The 18787-nt window shown below is 31.4% G+C and overlaps 8 protein-coding genes across 8 annotated transcripts; 3 read left to right on the top strand and 5 right to left on the bottom strand. All coding sequences in view use genetic code 12, as the record gives it.

Moving 5' to 3' along the window:
• Nucleotides 1–261: 261 nt before the first annotated feature.
• TRM12 (Trm12p) lies at nucleotides 262–1539 on the bottom strand (the record flags this gene model as incomplete). Its single annotated transcript, XM_064907802.1, has 1 exon — nucleotides 262–1539. The coding sequence occupies one exon, from the start codon at nucleotides 1537–1539 to the stop codon at nucleotides 262–264; it is 1278 nt and encodes a 425-aa protein (XP_064764992.1).
• A 1503-nt stretch (nucleotides 1540–3042) lies between these two features.
• On the top strand, nucleotides 3043–4650 carry DFJ63DRAFT_333133 (uncharacterized protein; the record flags this gene model as incomplete). Its single annotated transcript, XM_064907801.1, has 1 exon — nucleotides 3043–4650. The coding sequence occupies one exon, from the start codon at nucleotides 3043–3045 to the stop codon at nucleotides 4648–4650; it is 1608 nt and encodes a 535-aa protein (XP_064764991.1).
• A 1256-nt stretch (nucleotides 4651–5906) lies between these two features.
• UBP1 (ubiquitin-specific protease) lies at nucleotides 5907–7940 on the top strand (the record flags this gene model as incomplete). The annotated part of the gene is made up of 1 exon (XM_064907364.1): nucleotides 5907–7940. One exon carries the CDS (start codon nucleotides 5907–5909, stop codon nucleotides 7938–7940), a length of 2034 nt encoding a protein of 677 aa, XP_064764990.1.
• Nucleotides 7941–8001: 61 nt separating this feature from the next.
• DFJ63DRAFT_28469 (25S rRNA (uracil2634-N3)-methyltransferase) lies at nucleotides 8002–9460 on the top strand. Its single transcript, XM_064904832.1, has one exon. The coding sequence runs from the start codon at nucleotides 8107–8109 to the stop codon at nucleotides 9097–9099; it is 993 nt and encodes a 330-aa protein (XP_064764989.1). The 5' UTR covers nucleotides 8002–8106; the 3' UTR covers nucleotides 9100–9460.
• DFJ63DRAFT_282034 (glucose-induced degradation complex subunit) lies at nucleotides 9385–11085 on the bottom strand (the record flags this gene model as incomplete). The annotated part of the gene is made up of 2 exons (XM_064904623.1): nucleotides 9385–9988; nucleotides 10061–11085. The coding sequence occupies 2 exons, from the start codon at nucleotides 11083–11085 to the stop codon at nucleotides 9385–9387; spliced, it is 1629 nt and encodes a 542-aa protein (XP_064764988.1).
• A 147-nt stretch (nucleotides 11086–11232) lies between these two features.
• On the bottom strand, nucleotides 11233–13195 carry DFJ63DRAFT_28993 (flavin-containing monooxygenase). Its single transcript, XM_064905275.1, has one exon. It carries the CDS (start codon nucleotides 12895–12897, stop codon nucleotides 11347–11349), a length of 1551 nt encoding a protein of 516 aa, XP_064764987.1. The 5' UTR covers nucleotides 12898–13195; the 3' UTR covers nucleotides 11233–11346.
• A 181-nt stretch (nucleotides 13196–13376) lies between these two features.
• DFJ63DRAFT_339542 (flavin-containing monooxygenase) lies at nucleotides 13377–15416 on the bottom strand (the record flags this gene model as incomplete). The annotated part of the gene is made up of 2 exons (XM_064908714.1): nucleotides 13555–15416; nucleotides 13377–13492 (listed from the first exon to the last, which is right to left on the bottom strand). The coding sequence occupies exons 1-2, from the start codon at nucleotides 14918–14920 to the stop codon at nucleotides 13377–13379; spliced, it is 1482 nt and encodes a 493-aa protein (XP_064764986.1). The 5' UTR covers nucleotides 14921–15416.
• A 79-nt stretch (nucleotides 15417–15495) lies between these two features.
• Nucleotides 15496–17771, bottom strand: DFJ63DRAFT_301944 (SKN1/KRE6 family beta-glucan synthesis-associated protein; the record flags this gene model as incomplete). The annotated part of the gene is made up of 1 exon (XM_064905452.1): nucleotides 15496–17771. The coding sequence occupies one exon, from the start codon at nucleotides 17769–17771 to the stop codon at nucleotides 15597–15599; it is 2175 nt and encodes a 724-aa protein (XP_064764985.1). The 3' UTR covers nucleotides 15496–15596.
• Between the last annotated feature and the right edge of the window lie 1016 nt (nucleotides 17772–18787).

The following is an 18787-nucleotide window of genomic DNA, read 5'->3' as shown; positions in this document are numbered from 1 at the left end:
GCTTGTCGTTGGTAAATCTAGTTCTCTCGAATCTAACTTACGGTTAAGCCTCATCAAGTCTCCTATATCTCCCCCTCCACATACCCCTATTCTTTTATGTCATGTCACTTATTTTAAAGTTTACCCGCTTATAGTTTAATTCCAAATAATCCTTCTTTCGTTTTGAATCATTCATTTTTAGAAACTCTTCAAAAAGAAATAATCAGCCTTGCTTCACCCCCTGGAAAATCTGAAAAATAAATTTACAAAGTCACACATTCCTTAAATTTTAATATCAACTACCACATGCCAAATATCGGGAGCATAAGATTTGATTTTATTTATCCCTAAAATTTGATCATCGTTATCTTTATCTGATATGGAAAACTCCGATTTAATGAATTGAATAAGGTTGGGTAATTCTTTAATATGATAATTCTCATGTATGTGTATCAAGGTGTTTTTCTTATTATTTACGGCATTATATTTTTCGGTGATTGATTTCGTAATAGTCCAAGATTGATATGAAGTTGGTAATAATCCTAAATTAACATGTTTGATATCTAAACTATTCGATGGGAAACTTTCTAATCGGGTTAAACTCATCTCATTTGATTCTAAGAATACAAATGCTCGGATTCCATCCGATAGACATTGTTGATATATCTCATAATTGAAATCATCATCAGGATGAAAGATCTTATGAGGGAATTTATTCTTTATTAATGCTCTTCTAAATCCTTCAATTGACCAGGGATTTAAATCCCAACAAAATACCACCGCATCATTCCTTAAATAACTTAATGAAAAATATCCAATCCCACAATATAAATCAAACACAACAGATCGATGCAATGATTTATAAGTTTGTAAAATACGAGCTTTCTCTTTGATATTCCCTCTCGAGAACATAGTATATTTAGGACACCAAGTTTGATATATTCCATTTTGAATCACTGAACACCAAAATGATTGTTTGAAATCATCTTCAGTGGGGTTCATCGTTTCATGCACTTCCGATCCGAAATCTCCATACAATGGAATCAAATTTATTGGTTTTCTCATCTCATTATTGGTCTTTATGATCGGTTGATTTATGGCGAAATGTGTTATATCAGGAAATACATTCTTTGAAATGATATATTCGAATAAATTATTAAAGTCAATATCATGCCAGATAGTATTATCAAATGAATTATAATTGAACAAGATCATAGGAGGGTAAACTGACCATTTCTTGGGTATGTTCTCTATCAAGATTTTTAATTCCAGATCTGATATCGATAGTATTTGAGTTAGATATTCTTGAATCACAATGGCTAATTTATTCGAATTTTGATCTTCTTCATTATTTTCATCTTCATATTCGACTATACTACTTATAGTAGCATGTAAATCACTCGGTACACCTTCTATGGATGTTAATGTAGTGAAAATATGAAATCTAGTATCATCAAGTTTAATGATCTTTTTATGTTTATGTATAGCATTGATGGATTCTAAATATGATTTCAAAGGTTTAATGAATTGGGAACTATTGATTTCTAATATTATTGGCATATCGTATCCTATCTATCTGGTTGTTTATTATATTATCGTGGTTAATCCCATAGTACTCTTTGTATATTATGACTTTTCACAACCAAAACTTACATTCCTTTAAACCTCTTCTGGCAAACTTTTTTAAAATATGTCTCTCGGTATTAGGAAATGTCGCGTGATTCTTTAAAAATGTCTATTTACAGCCAAATCCCAGACAGGTTTAGATAATTGGTATATACCATTTCTTTTAAACCAAATTTATAATCTATCTCATTATACGTTTAATATCTTATCATATGACATTTCATCTTATCTGAAATGATAAAAGACGGTAATTACTCTTTTTAACGATGAAGATTTGATTATAATGTATGGATCCACCTCAGTATGACATGGATAAAAGGACAAGGGCAAAATATCAATCTTCTGAGATTAACAAAGATTCTAGGCTTTCTTACTGATTATTCATTTTGATTATCTTATCAGTTCATGTCACAAATAGCTAGTTTGATTGATGTTATGTTCAGTATGACGATGAAATGATATTGTGCTGCTAAAATGTGGTATGAGATTATCATACGTTGCAATTGCACCAACCTCTCTAACTCACATCTAACTACCAGCACATTAACTATTTAACTACAATACTATTAACTATCTACTATTTATATATTGTATTGATTCAATTCAGTCATTACTATTACCCTTCCTTATAACTTCCCTAACTGGAATCAAACTGGTCGTGTCCGACACTCATATTTTTACACGAACAAAACTAAATTGATTCACACACGTACTAGTAATATTTAATAGTGTGTGTGTGGGTGGGTGAGTGGGACGAGCGAGGAGGAGGGAGCGACCGACCATACAATTTTAAATTTAATTTGAAACCAACAAAATATGTTGAATTAATTAAATTTACACTTCAACTTTCTTCAATCATTTAAGGAATAATTCAATCCCAATCAAATCAAATCACAATTGATCCCCATCCCTATCCATCATCTCACCCCATCTCCCACAACCCTTTACCCATCCATCCCCTTTTTATATTTTTAGTCTGATTTTTTTACTTTCTTTCTTTTTATATTTTATTTTTCAAATCAAAGCAACAATCCTTGTCTGGTCTTATCCACATATCACGTCCTCCATACTTCGTCGACTCCGATCAAAATTTAACTACTACTTTTTATAACTGTTTATCGTTTAATATCAAGTCGTCTTCCTTTATATCAATCATATATCCTTGTTAAAAGTCTTTCACACCCCGTTTGTCAAAATAAAATCTTTAACTCACTTTTTAACGTGTCGTTATTTTTCACTTGTGAACGAAATTTTCAAAATTAACAACTCACTCCACTATCGATAGATTATCCTGATTTTTATTAAGTCTTTTCCTTATCAATAGTTTTAATAGATTAATTTTCATTATTTTATTCTATTTTATTCCTTGTTTACTTACTTTTATTCATTCATTCCTTTTCATATTAATTATTATCATTAATTTTTCAATTCCTAAAAATGTCTGATCAAGAACAACAACAACAACAATCAACTCCAGTTGAACCATCTCCAGTCTCTGACTCTGTTCCAGCTGTCGTTGATCAATCAGTCGTTATCGATGCTGAGCAACAACAACAACAACAACAACAAGCTCCACTTGAAGGTGGTGTTGAAGGTGACGATCAACAACAACTTGATCAACAACAACTTGATCAACAACAACACGCTGCCAACCCAGCTTCTGCTATCGAAGGTGGTCGTGAAGTATCTAATAAAATCTTATATGTGGGTAATTTACATAGTGCATTAACTGAAGATAATTTACGTGAATTATTCTTAGTGGCTGGTCCAATTCAAACCATTAAAATTTTAAATGATAAAAATAAACCCGGTTTTAATTATGCATTTGTTGAATTTGAAAATACACAAATTGCTGATGTTGCTTTAAGATCTTTCAATGGTCATATTTTAAATAATGTTGAACTTAAGATTAATTGGGCTTATCAATCATCAAATGTGGTTAATAATAATCTTTCTGAAAATGATGAACCTGTATTTAATATTTTCGTGGGTGATTTATCTCCTGAAGTTGATGATGAAGCTTTAAAGAATGCTTTTGTTAAATTTAATTCATTAAAGCAAGCTCATGTTATGTGGGATATGCAAACTTCAAGATCAAGAGGTTATGGTTTTGTTACTTTTTCAATTGAATCAGATGCTGAATTAGCTTTACAAACTATGAATGGTGAATGGTTAAATGGTAGAGCTATTAGATGTAATTGGGCTTCTCATAAACAACTTCATAATAATCAAAATCAATCTCAAAATTTTAGACATAATAATAATCATAATAATTTAAATAATCGTCATAATAATAATTTACATCAACATCATAATAATCATCATAATAATAACAATAACAATAGATTACCGAATAATCAACAATTTAGACCCTTTAATGGAAACGTTAATAACAACAACAATAATAATAATGGTATTTTACCTCCTCAACTTATTGGTGGTATTCCTCAACAACAACAGCAACAACAACAATTGAATAATTCATTAGCTCCAAATGGGGGTAATGCTGGTGGAATCCCACCTCCTCCTCAATTCCAACAAAATAATAATGGTTTACCTCCTCCACCTCAACAACAACAGCAACAACAACAACAAGTTCAAGCTGGAAATTTAAATCCAAGTCTTTCCGCCAATGGTGAACTTAACAATGGTAATGCTGGTAATAATAATGGTAATAATAATGTTCCAGTTATGTCTCCTCAATCTTATGATATAGTTTTAAGACAAACTCCATCATGGCAAACCACTGTTTATTTGGGAAATATTGCTCATTTTACTCAACAAAATGATATTATTCCATTAGTGCAAAATTTCGGATATATTGTTGATTTCAAATTCCATCCTGAAAGAGGATGTGCTTTTGTTAAATATGATAGTCATGAACGTGCTGCCTTAGCCATTGTTCAATTGGCTGGATTCAACGTTAATGGTCGTCCATTGAAATGTGGTTGGGGTAAAGATAGACCTCCAATGGGTCATGGTCAATTCCAAAACTTTGTTAGAGGTGTTCCACCACCAAATATGTATGGTCAAGGTAGACCATAAATAAAGATTTTGAATTCACTGATTATCTTTGTTTTTGTTTTATAACCCTTAAAAGTTGGTGTTTGCCGTTGTTTATATCTTATCTTTTTTTGATAATGCCAATTTGTTAGTTGTCGTTGCTTATTTTTGTCCATTTTTTTATTACTAGTACTATCTACTACTATTTTACTAGAGCTATCTTGCTTGATTATATTTTTTTATCTCCCCATTTATATTAAATTTATTTACAATTATTAGAAGTTGGATAAGTTGATTTTATTCTGCAAAAGTTTACTCGATTCTATCTTTCCCTCCTCTTTGTCTTTTTATCTCCCTTTGTTTACCCTTTTTATCATATTAAAAAACACTTGAAAAATCATAATTCATGATTGTTATAGCTCTCTCTCTACATACATAGATTGATTTATAATACATATCAAATTATCTGTTCCATATTAGTCGTAGTTGTTCTTGTAGTTATAAGTTGATGACACAAAATTTGATTTTTCACAATCAGATTTTTTTTTTTTTTTTTAATTTTTGTTATGCTGAGCAAAGCAAAAAAAATTTAATTTAAAAATTTATTTAAGAACCCTTTACGATCAAAATAGTTTACTGCTTAAAGGATAGACAGTGTTATAATACGATACCAGTGATACAAGAAGTGATATATCACCTTCAAATACACTACATCTGATCTACTTTGTTGAATCCATCGCAAAGGATCCACTCCAATTGAGATCTCGTTCATCCCGTTACAGTCTCATCATCCCAAATCCAACATATCTACCAGTAAGGGAAAGGAACATCACCATCTTTTCTTTATGTCATCATTACCAGAAGCAGACTTGTTTATATCTTCATCCTCATCTTCATCATCTTCCGCTTCTGAGAATAATAACAATTACTACAACTTCAATAAGAAACAAGTGGTATTATCCCTATTAGCATTTATCCCTATTGTTTTAACCTTGATTGATTTATTAACTGACGAAAACGATTCATTCAAAGTGACATTAACTAACTTCTTCACCGATTTATTTACACTTGGTAGTGGTCAGCATCGTCATTCTTCTTTTTATTCTTCTTCTTCGTCTCTCTTTACTTCGTCATCATCATCATCATCAATCCTTGATTTAAATTCAAAATTATCCAAAAAATTCACTGTTACTGGGACTATCATCTTAATTATCGTTAGTTTATATTACTTCAGTGGTCAGTACAAACAACAACCTTCATTTAATCTCGTTCAATTATTTCATAAACTTGGTGATATCATGTATAACAATAGATTCACTAATCGTGGAGGTTCAGGAAATAGATTCTTACCTTATAAAAAATCAAAATTACAACGTTTCGCCATTAAGAATGGTGGAGTGGTTGGAGGTATAAGTAATGATGGTAATACATGTTTCATGAATTCTGTAATACAATCCCTTGCATCTTCTCGTCAATTTATGCAATTTATTGATTCTTATTTATATACCAATTTCAATAATGTCGATGGCAAATCTCAACCAAGATCTGATTTAATCTTTACTAATGCTTTAAAGACTCTTTTGGATAATGTGAATGGGAAATATGGTACCAGAGGGAAAGAATTCAGTACCAAACCATTATTAAATAAAATGCCTAATGGTCCTAAACAAAATTTCTTTTCAGGTTATAATCAAGAAGATGCTCAAGAATTTTATCAATTAGTAATGAATATCTTAGAACGTGAGTATAAGAAAATGACATCATCAAGATTCTCTACCCCAGAACCAGAATCAGAAGTTTCTTCCTTAAAACAAGCCGAAAAATTCATTGAAATATCAAACTTGTATAAAGTAATATCTGGTATTGAAGAATTAGGTAAATTAGGTAAAGTTTATGTGCCTGCCAATCAAGTTGATCCTAATTTAACTGATTCTGATCATAAAGTATATCCTTTGGAATTAATTACACCTGTTGATGGTATCTCAGCAGAAAGAATTGGGTGTTTAACTTGTGGTGAAGTTGGTGGTATAAGGTATTCCGTCATCAGTGGATTAAGTCTTAATTTACCTCAAAATTCTTTAACTTCATCCTATTATTCTTCATCAAGTTTCGAATTACCTACATTATTAAATGAATGGATTACTCCTGAAATAATTGAAGATGTTAATTGTAATAGATGCGGATTAAATCAAACTAAAGAGTTCTTATTAGAAACTTTACAAGAATTAAAAGAAAAGGAATCAAATCCAATGAATGAAAGATTAATTGAACAATTCAGTAATAGATTGAATCTTATCGATCAAGAATTATTACAACCTCATATTACGGATGAAATATTTGAAAAATTAACTATCAAAAAACAAATTAAAAAATCAAGAAAATCAAAACAAATCTACTTATCAAGACCTCCACCATTATTATCTATTCATATCAATAGATCAGTTTTTGATCCAAGATCTTATGCCATTGTGAAAAATCCAAGTAATGTGACATTCCCTGATAAGTTAAATTTAACTGATTATGTCGTTGAACCAAAGGATATTAATATGGATGCTAGATTACCGTTCAGAAAGCAAGATGAAAGAACAATCATTGCCGATCAACCAACTTCTTCTAAACCAGATCAACCAACATTATCTACTTCAAATACCACTCCACCATCTGATTCTTCTATATCTTCTGAAGATGACGTTCCAACTGTGGAGTCAGGTTCAACTGGTATAAGTACAGCTGATGATGAAAACATTGAAGTTCCAAATCAAGTTGATCCAAGATTATTGTATAATTTAACTGCCGTTATAATCCATTACGGTACTCATAATTATGGTCATTATATATGTTACCGTAAATTAAGAGGTACATGGTGGAGAATAAGTGATGAATCAGTTTATGTGGTTGATGAAAGTGAAGTATTGAATGGTGGTCAAGGGACATTTATGTTATTTTATGAATTTGATGATGGATTTAAAGAAACATTAGAAGATTTATCTGATAGTGAACCAGAAACTGAATCAATAATAACTTCATCTCAAGAAGTTGAAAATGATGATGAAGATGATGAAATTGAAAATGACGCTAATGGTATTGAAAATGGCAGTGTTTCATCTTCTTACCGTACTAAATTGAATGCAGAAGCTAATAACAATTCATCAGAAAATGTCACTCAACCTTCAAGTAATGATGATTATGAACTTAGTAGCAGTAGCGATGAAGAAGAATTAATGAATGTAAAGAATACTACTACCTCGGCTACAACTACTGGATATCAATATACGGAAGAAGATAGTTCCATTATCGACTTACATATAGCTGAAGCTCAAGTACATTTATAGTTTTTCTACTTTTACGTATAGAAGAATAATTACGGTATATGATAATTTTATAAAAATTATAAAATCTGTAGCGCTTAATTAGAAAAAAAGTATCGCGAAGATCATCAAATGAAAAATTTAGAGTACCATCTCTAATTGATACTAGTATAGAAGCAACCAATACACCATGGGAAGGAAATTACAGGGGATGCTTGGAAACAAGAAAGGGTTAAAAGGAGCATTGGCAAGACATTCAAGTTATGAAGCCAAGAAAAAGCAATTAGCCAAATCACTTGAAATTCAGAATGATCAAAAGCTTCAAAAAGAGAAACAAATCAAAAGAGGAGGTAACAATAATAAACAGAAGCAGCAGCAACAACAACAACAACAACAAGCTAATCAGAAGGGATTGATTCCATTTACTAAGGATAATAAAGTCTTACTTGTTGGAGAAGGTGATTTTTCATTTGCAGTGTCTATAATAGAAGAGAATTTGATTCTTCCTCAGAATTTACTTGCAACTTCATTTGATTCATTAGAAGAATTAAACCAGAAATATCCCAATATTGAAGAAAACCTCGCCGTATTAAAGGAAAATGGAGTCAAAGTCTTACATAGTATCGATGCTACAGATCTTGTCGGTTCACTTAAATTAATCCCTAATAGTAAACAAAAGAAATCAGGAACAAATCATCATAATCAATTATTTACCGAACGAGGTAATTTGAATTATATAATGTTTAATTTCCCTCATACTGGTCGTGGGATGAAAGATATGGATAGAAATATACGAGACCATCAAAAGTTGGTTCTTGAATATATCAAAAGTTCCATAGAGGTGTTCAAACTTGTTAACAGTGGTATCACCAATGATTTCGGAGGGTATGGTGAAAGTAGTGATAGTAATAATCAAGAAGGAAAGATCGTCTTGAGTTTATTCGAAGGTGAACCATATAATTCGTGGAATATAAAGATCTTGGCCAGAAGTCATGATTATAAAGTGGAGAGATCTGGAAAATTTGATTGGACTATGTTTCCACAATATCATCATAGAAGAACTAATAGTACAAGGGATACCACGAAACCTGCTCCTGAAAGAGATGCTAGAATATATGTATTTGAAAAATTCAAACCCAAAACTAAATCTAAAAAGGGAGAAGATGAAGATGATTCAGACTAATTAAATAAGAAGAACTTGTATATTATTAGTTTACCAACCATTTTATAGAGGTAAATGAAAAAAGAAATTTATTAAAAGAGAACAAAACAAGATAGAGCAGAACATAAACATTAGAGACGTAACATGTAGAGAAGAGTAATAATAGCCTGAACACCATAAAAGAGAACCGATACCTAAAAATATAACCATAACCAGGAACCAAAGGTCAATAAGTGACCTGCAAAAGCAAACAAAGGTATATAAAAAGAAGAGAGATGACAAATGGGGGAATAGAAGAAATAGAACTTATGCTGGATAAACTCTCACACAATTATCAATTAAGAAGATTTCTCTAGTTAATGGATCTTTGATCTTATTCATTCTAAGGAGGGTATTCTTTTCTGATAAGAATTTTTCTGAAGGATTCAATAACTTATCAAATGGATAAATGTTCCCATTAGGTAATTTGAATGGATTATCAAAGATATTCGTGATTAATTCAGCATATGGTAAGTTTCTACTTAATTTGAATAATTCTGGCGAACACACAGGACAATTATTAATCTTGTTTAATAATTTATAATATTGATTTGGACCTCTATATTTCTTGTTAGTCAATACTGCAAGATCTTTCTTGTAAACATTTTCATCATTCGCCGTCTCCTTGGTGGACTCTGTTTCATTGGTTGCAGGTACATTTCTAAATATGGTATTTTCAGTATTATGATAACAAGATTTTGTCTTTAAACTTGATAACCCAGCTGATAAATAAACGAAAATTGGATAATTTTTAGAAATTCCATAAAGCTTGGTGAAGTTTTCAATAAAACATTTTGACAAACTTTCCCATCTTTCATCAGATAAGAGCTTTTCATATTCATGGAATCTTGGTGAATTGATTAACATATTACTTGAAAATTCATTTTGAGCAGTACCAATAATGACACTATTGTTATTATTACCGTTAGCACTACTTCTCAACCTTGATGACATAAGTCTATTGGCAGTATTGGCAAATATACTTGCAGCTGGTGTGTTGTTGCTGTTATTCTTTGTATTCAATGATAAGTAAACTAATAATCCTCCAATTTGTTTCATCCTTGAGAAGTTATTTGTGTGATTTATTAGATCATTTTGTTGGTAGTTATCCTTATTACCATATGGAGAAAGATAAATATTGGAGAATTTAATAGCTTCATTAACATCACCCTTTTCAATCAATGATAGGAATTTACAATAATTAATCTCAAATTCTAAATTCGAATTCAACTTTTTTAATAAATTCTTGTTCTCGCTAAACCATTCGATAATTAATGATAAATCATGATGTTCCATAATTGATACATAAACCTTATTAAAATTTTCAAATAAATCATAATCAATTAACTTTTTATACTTAGGATTGGATTCGGATAAACTGTTCAACAACACTAATCCGATATTTTCTCCTGTACCAGTGTTGGACTTGATCAAATAATCAATGATTAAAAGATTGGTTTGATCACGATACCAATTTATTAAATTTGGATCACGGAGGTTGAGGTATTTATCATTGTCGTCCTTTGGAGGTGCTGCAGTAGATTCTTCCTTCTCATCATCATGATCATGGTGATCATCTTCATCGTCGCCATCTTCTTCGCCATCTTTTCCTCCTTTACTTTTAGTAATTGGAGTCTGGTCTTGAGCTAAGCAATAATCATTCAATAATGATAAATGATCAATTCTAGCTATGATTCTTGATTGTAATTCTTGATCTCTTTCTATAGCCACTTTCAATTTCTTTTGGAATCCTTCGAAATTACGAATGATCTTTTGAATCATCCCTAATTTCATCTCCTTTGACAATTTGGGATTCTTTCTAATCTTAGATACATCATCAGTTAACTGTTTCTTTTCCTTTTCTATCAATTTTTGGATCGTCTTAAAGTTCTTCTTAATCAATTCATTGGGGATTTTGAATTGACTGATATTGGTCTGAACATGGAAGTTCAACGTAGGTTCATTCATGACTTGACCCCCTTTGTTGTTCCCTTCCTTCATAACTATTGAAGTTCTATCATCAATTGTGATATAAATAGATTTGTCCCCTCTCTCTTTTTTAATGTGGAGCAGGGATATGTATGACACCCCCAATCAATTAAAACATCCGCACCGCGCTGCTACCATATTTTTTTTACACAATTACAGAAAGAATAAATCATATCAAATCATTCATTACAAATACAAGAAGGAAAGTCTAATACGAGAATCATTAAATCTAAACGGGGTCTAAGATTGTAAGAGAGTTTTACTTTTGGGGATGGTACCGTCTTTCAAGCCGTAGAATAATCTTTCAATGGATTGTATACCAGTTTCAACATCACTAAGGTAAGGTTCATCAAATTCTAATGGATTGTATCTTCCTTCAGGAGCATATTGGAATAAAGGATCAATGATACCAGCTTTAGCTTGTCTATGAGTATAATAATGGAAAGAAATATTATTTTTGGTATCATGAAGGTGATCTTCTTCCCACTTTTGTTGCTCTTGTTTGGAAGGTAGAGTCTTACTACCAGACCACACACCAGCAATAGAAGCAGCACTTGATTCAATGGTGTGGAAATTCAATGTCGATAATGTTACACCAACTGTAGCTAGGGTAGGATCATCAATGGAAAATGTGTTGTAGTAGAGACCACTTACTCTTGAAGAATTCGAAGGGTTTATAACTTTGACACCTTCATGATTTTGGTCTAAAAATGGATAATTGAAATGATATCCAGTTGTGAAAAGTACTTCATCGAATCCCTTTTCGGAAGCACCTTCCTTAAAGAAGAATTCACCTGTGACAGGATCAATTCTTTCAATAGTACCCCTGGAATCAATACCTTTAGAAACTAATGCATCATTGATCCATGGAAATACAAGATGTTTACCTCTTTTAGAATTAACCACATGTTTGGCAACAGGTACAATATATTGTAACAGATTAATGGTACTTATACTACCTCCTACTATCAAAACCTTCTTATCTTTATAATCATGTTGATTTCTATAATTCTTAACGTGATTCAAAACACCAGGAAAGTTTTTGTTAAATTGAGATAATCCTTCAATACGAGGGATATTTGGAAGGGTATAATGACCGTTAGAAATCACAACACCATCGAATTGTTCATTATACCAATATTCTTTATTGTGAATAGGATCTTTTTGTCTCACGGTCACAATCCATTTTCCATTTGGTGTTTTGGTAACTCGTTCAACCGTAGAATTAACTCTGATATTATCATATAATTTTTCATCTTTGATGAATTTCTCAAATCTACCAGTTTGTTCTTGGTGATGTATGAAAGGGTAGATGGTTCTACTTCGATCAAGATATTCTGGTTCATTTTTGATATATGAAAATCTCATGTATCTCGAAGGAATATTAGAAAATAAATCAGGGAAAATACCAGAAGCCTTCCATTCTAAATCACTGGATAACTTATTCTCTTTCAATTCCAAAGGCTTTTCAAAACTTGTTCCTTCTAACCCTTCTGGTACTTTAGCAGGAGGATGAATCACACTTGCATCATTATATTTTTCAGTATCCAAGATTTCTTGAGGTGGAATAGCTAAATCGGTTTTATCAAATGAAGGAGGAGCTGACCATATCCCTCCAGCAGTATCCTTTTGTTCAAAAGCAACGACCTTGGTAAACTTTGGATTAGTCGAAACAGCTTGTCCAACTGTTGATGTTCCATCTTTATTAGTATGAAGAAATTCATATAATGATGCAATTCCACCTGGACCTGCACCAATAATAGCAATTGACTCGATATCTAATTTGGTCATTACTATAATGTTCTATACCAAAATATCTAACTTGTATAAATGAATGATTTTCTAAATTATTTATATTAAATTGACGAAAGAGAATTTAACTTCAACACTATTTGATTATGAAAATTTTGAAAGTGGTTCCAAAATTGTACGATCCAAATATTAAACTGTGGCTGCGGAGAAAAATCAGGCTTTAAAATTTGATTTTTGAGATAATCTTAATTCTCAATGGTTTGTTACTGAGATATAACTTGATTTTGATGGTAAAGTAACCATTCTAACCGTATCAGATATTTATTACGCTATAGATCGTTGAAAATCCCGAAAGGTAGACTCGATATCGATATATATTGATTAATCTAGCACTTCAGGAGATTGAGATAAGGAAATATTCCCTAATTAGGTTACATTGTTGCTACCACCTTACAATACTTTTATCAAACATATTTATTACTAGTACATCGCTATATATCTAAAACAGAATTAAACATCTAAGATTGTAAAACAGTCTTACTCTTGGGTAAAGTTCCATCTTTCAAGCCGTAGTATAACTTTTCAAGATTATTTACTCCAAGTTCAATTTCAACAAGATGAGGTTCATCCTTCTCTAATGGGTTATATCTACCAATTGCAGCATATTGATATAATGGATCAAATCAGGTTTAGCACTTTTATGAGTATAATAATGGAAGAATAAATTATCGGCCGTCTTCTTAATTTGAACTTGTTCCCATTGTAATTGTTCTTGCTTGGTAGGTAAAGTTTTCTTACCTGACCAAACACCAGCAACAGCAGCGGCACTTGCTTCGATGGTATGGAAATTCAATGGAGAGACAGCAACACCAACGGTAGCTAAAGTTGGATCTTCAACTGAAAAAGTATCATAATAAAGACCACCAACTCTGGAAAGATTAGATGGATTAATAACTTTCACACCACCATCTTCATGATTTAAAAATGGATAATGGTAATGATAACCAGTAGTTAAAATAATTTTATCAAATCCCTGTTCTGAACTACCATCTTCAAAGAAGAATTCTCCAGAAACTGGATCAATTTTTTTAATAGTACCCTTAGGCTCAATACCTTTCGAAACTAAACCGTCATTAATCCATTCAAACACATAATGAGGACCTCTCTTTGAATTAATCACTTGTTTAGCAACTGGAACCACATACTGTAAGATATTAACAGTACTGATACTACCTCCTACAATTAAAACCTTCTTATCTTTATATTCATCTTGATTTCTGTAATTTTTGGTATGATTTAAGACTCCAGGAAAGTTTTTATTGAATTGGGCCAATCCATCAATATGGGGGATGTTAGGAACAGTATAATGACCATTGGAGATCACAATAGCATCAAATTTCTCAGTATACCAATGTTCTTTATGGTTAGTGGTATCCTTTTGTCTAACAGTTAATAACCATTTCCCATCTGAAGTCTTGGTAGCTTGTTCAACGGTAGAATTGACTCTAATATGATCATATAATTTCTCATTCTTGATAAATTTTTCTAATCTACCAGTTTGTTCTTGATGGTGTAAAAATGGATAGATGATTCTTTTTTCATCAAGATATTCTGGTTCATTGTCAAGATAAGAAAATCTTGTGAATCTTGAAGGAATATTAGTGAATAAATCAGGGAAAATACCAGAAGCTTTCCATTCTAACTCGTTAGATAATTTATCTTCCTTGACTTCCACTGGTTTTTCAAACGTTGCATGTTCCAATCCAGTTGGAATCTTAGGTAAAGGATGAATAACACTTGGATCATTATACTTTTCAGTATCTAATAAATCTTGAGGTGGAATAGCTAAATCTGGTTCAAAAGTAGGTTGAGCAGACCAAATCCCACCTGCTTTATCCTTTTGTTCAAAGGCGACAATCTTTTTGAATTTGGGATTGGTGGATTGATGTTCACCAACAGTTGATGTACCATCCTGATTGGTATGAAGAAATTCATACAAGGATGCAAGTCCTCCTGGTCCTGCTCCGATTATAGCAATTGATTCGATATCTAACTTAGTCATGATCTAATATTTATCTAATTTCAGTCACAACACTCTAAATCATTTCCAAACAGGTAGCAGGGATATTATTCACGTTTATATATATAAATTTTTCATAAACCATTCCAATCCACCACAATCCCCATTCATTAAACGAAATCAATCAAACTGTGGCTGCGAAATAAAACATTAAGCGCTAAAAAAACTTTAAAATTCACTTATCATCATCCCCTACTCACCAGCCGTAAGAACTTACTGTCACTTGCAGTTTTCTCTTTTTAGTCTTGATGTTTCATATCCACAGTGAATGGTTAGTTATCCACAGTGTTGAAACCTCATGTTTGAAATTAATCAATTTGCATTATACTGGTGTGAATTATGATGATAGTCATTGGTGCGACCCGACCCGATTGAATCAATATAACGCTTATTCTAACTTACATTCGGATAACAACTTTCAATTATGAGCCACTCTTCGACATATTACGAATTATATAATTTTGATTGATAAAGAGTTATTAAATGTATGAATGTATTTTATTATATAATTTTATAGAAAATCTATGATATAAAACAATAAAAGAAATACAAAATATGTTAAACCTTAAAAACTAAAACAAAAATCAAACCTAATAATAATAATAATAATAATAAATAGAAAGTATAATATGTTGGGGGAGAATTGTTTGATATATGACTAACATCCTGTTAATTTATTGGTTGGGAATGTATAACCACCATCTTCGAATGATGTTAAATTCACATTTTCATAAATATTCAAATGTTGAGCGATATATTCAGCAGTTGGATAATCAGCAGGATCACAACCGACATTGGTTTCATTAGCAGGTTGATATACTCTAACGTAATCAATCGACATAGTGACAGGGAAATTTATAGATGGCCAATTTATATAAGCCCAATTATTTGAAATACCAAGATTCATAATAATTGACATTGGTTCTTTGGAAATTCTTCTCCAATTAATATTACCATTTGGATGTAAAGCAGTAGCATGAACAGTAAGAGTAGGATCATTTCCTACAAACCATTGAATATAACCAGTGTCATCATCATTAAGAAATTCATAACCATAATGTTGATAATTAGTAACTCCATCAACACTTCTTTCATACCAAGTTTCATTTAAAGTTGTAGTGGCTGATAAAGCTTGTTGAAATGGACCACCAGCATAAGTATTCATAGTAGTAATTGATAAATTATAAATTTCAACAAAATCATAATCTGGAATATACCAAATATCCATAGGAGCCAATTGTAATGATTGAGATGCAACTCCTAATGATTCACCATTTGGTAAAGTACCAACTTCAGCTTCAATGGCATCAATTTCAGGAGCACCTCTACCAACCCCAGGATTTGGATGGGATTGACCAGGACATGTACAACTATTTAATCTTTGACCTGGTAAATATGAAATACCATCGGGAGATGATTGATTGGCAGTTATACCAGCATCACAAGCTTCATAAGAATAAGGCCAAACCCCTTCGGTAGTAGCTAAATAACCTGGTCTACCTAAATTACCCATAGTCCATAAACCAGGCCATAACCCTGAAATAGTACCATAATTTGGTAAACGAGCAGAAAATTGAATCATACCTTGAGTAAAACAAAATTGATTCCAACTTTGTAACATACCTGATCTATAAAATAAATTATGATTTTGATAAGCATCCATTCTTAAAGTGGCAGTACCATTTGCCGTAGTTACCGCATCAGGACTATACCATTCTAAATCTTTAGTAGCATCATAATGTAAATCTGGAGCAGTAAAGAATTGATCATCACCTGGATAAAAAGTACGACCTTCAATATTAAATTCATCACTAAATACTAAATTCCAAGTATCACCATTTCTACTTATATGAGTTAAAGCATCTTGAGGAGTATCAGGATCGACTAAATCGGTACGAATAGCACTTAATAAAGGATATTGATAATGAGTTAAAATTTCATAAGCTTGAGGTTTATAACCTGAAGTTATACCTGAATAAGTTAAAGCAGGTAAAATGACAAATATAGCTGATGCACCTAAAAATAATACAATAAATCCAATTAAACCACCGATAGAACGTTTATCCATATGTTTAAAATCATGAGCAAATCTATTTTTATCATATTCTGCATCAGCAATTGGATCAGGATTATGTAAATAATCATCAGGTTCCTTTTCATCAATATGTAATGGGAATGAAGTGGCAGGATATCCACCAAATGGAGAAAAATCCCCTCCACTATTTAAAAATGGATTTGATGCTGATTTATTTGAAGTTGATGAAGATTGATCATCATCACCATATTGGGATGTAGCTTGGGATTGACTATTTTGAAGCTGTTGAGCTTGAGGAGGATATAAATGAGATGATAAACTTGTGGTTGATACAACTCTTGAACCTGCCATAGAAGGATATCTATCGAATTCTGGAGGAACATGAATATTATTATTATTTAAGGATGAAGAATTTTGAATATTAAGATAAGATTGATGTTTTGGAGATGTGATTTGATCTTCAGATGAACTATTTTCATGAGATAATAAATGAGATGAAGTACCATTTTTTGAATAATAACCACTATAAGCATTAAATTTTCCATATTGATTATCAATATTTGAAGATGAAGGAGGTTGAACACCAGAGTTAGTGGAATATCTTGAAGAAGAATTAATGGAGTTTTGATCGATTAATAAAGACCTATTTTGATTTGGATCATTTGATACTTCATTTTGAGAAAGGAAAGGGTTTGAAGATTGATTATGGGATGCTTCAAAGTTTAAATCTGAGTTATTATCATCAGATGACAGTATATTAGGATGATTTGGATTATTGGATGTTAAATCTCTAGCCATGATGATAAAGTTGTGATGGATATTATTAACGATAGACTAAGTGAGGGAAGGAGGGTATATATGTGTTAAATGTGAAATAATGATGATTTGGTATGAGTATAAGATGATTCTATAAATAATGGATGAAGTTGAGTGGCTTGATCTAATGCAAGAGGGGTGATAAATATTAGAAAGGGGAAAGATCAAGAACTTATCCAAAGGGATATAAGAAAAGGATGAATGATGAAAAATGGTATCTTTAATGAACTCAACCACAAACAAACGATGATGGGTTTAAAATGAATAAGAAAAAGAAAAAGAAAAAGAAAAAAAAATAATGGTGTAATGTGATCGGTAATTGAACTATAATTAGTGAAAGTTAAGAGTGAAGATCAGACCAGACTTGGGGATGGTTGGTTGATTGGATTGGATTGGAATGAGTTGGGTTGGGTTGATTAAAAGAAGTTGATATACAAAGGAGTAAGAAGAAGAAGAAGAAGAAGTTATAAGTAAGTATAAAGTTGTTATTATTATTATTACCAGGACCACAAGCCCATCCATTTCATTGAGGTCAAAGTCAGTCAGTACAACTACAATTTCACGCCCATTAAGAAAAAAAATATCTACGTACATCTGAGCACATTTGCAAGGCTAAAAATAAAAATTTAATGATTTTGTACTATATAAACTGTCTGTCTGTCTGTCTGTGTCTGTATGATTCTTATTGCTAAATTGAAAAAAAAAAAAAAAAAGAATGAGAAAATTTTTTATTCATCGAGACTAAAACAGACAGACACAAAAAAATTTCTTTTTAATTTGTCCCACTCGCTCTTTACAATGACTGTCAGTCTCATTCAGACAGACAAAAAAGGATCTATTTTGATTCTGATTCTGATTCAGGATCACAAACAAAAAAAAGAAATTAAATTAAAAAAAAGGTAAACAAAACAAAAAAAAAAAATAATTAATTAATTAAATTAAATTTAAATTTAAAAATAAAAAAGACAAAAAAAGATTTCGCGTCGTTGCTCTTGGTG

This window comes from Scheffersomyces coipomensis, assembly GCF_036884675.1.
Source record: "Scheffersomyces coipomensis strain NRRL Y-17651 chromosome Unknown DFJ63scaffold_1, whole genome shotgun sequence".
Lineage (NCBI taxonomy): Eukaryota > Fungi > Ascomycota > Pichiomycetes > Serinales > Debaryomycetaceae > Scheffersomyces > Scheffersomyces coipomensis.
Note: the sequence above shows the minus strand (reverse complement) of the source record. Positions and strands in the feature narration are given on the sequence as shown.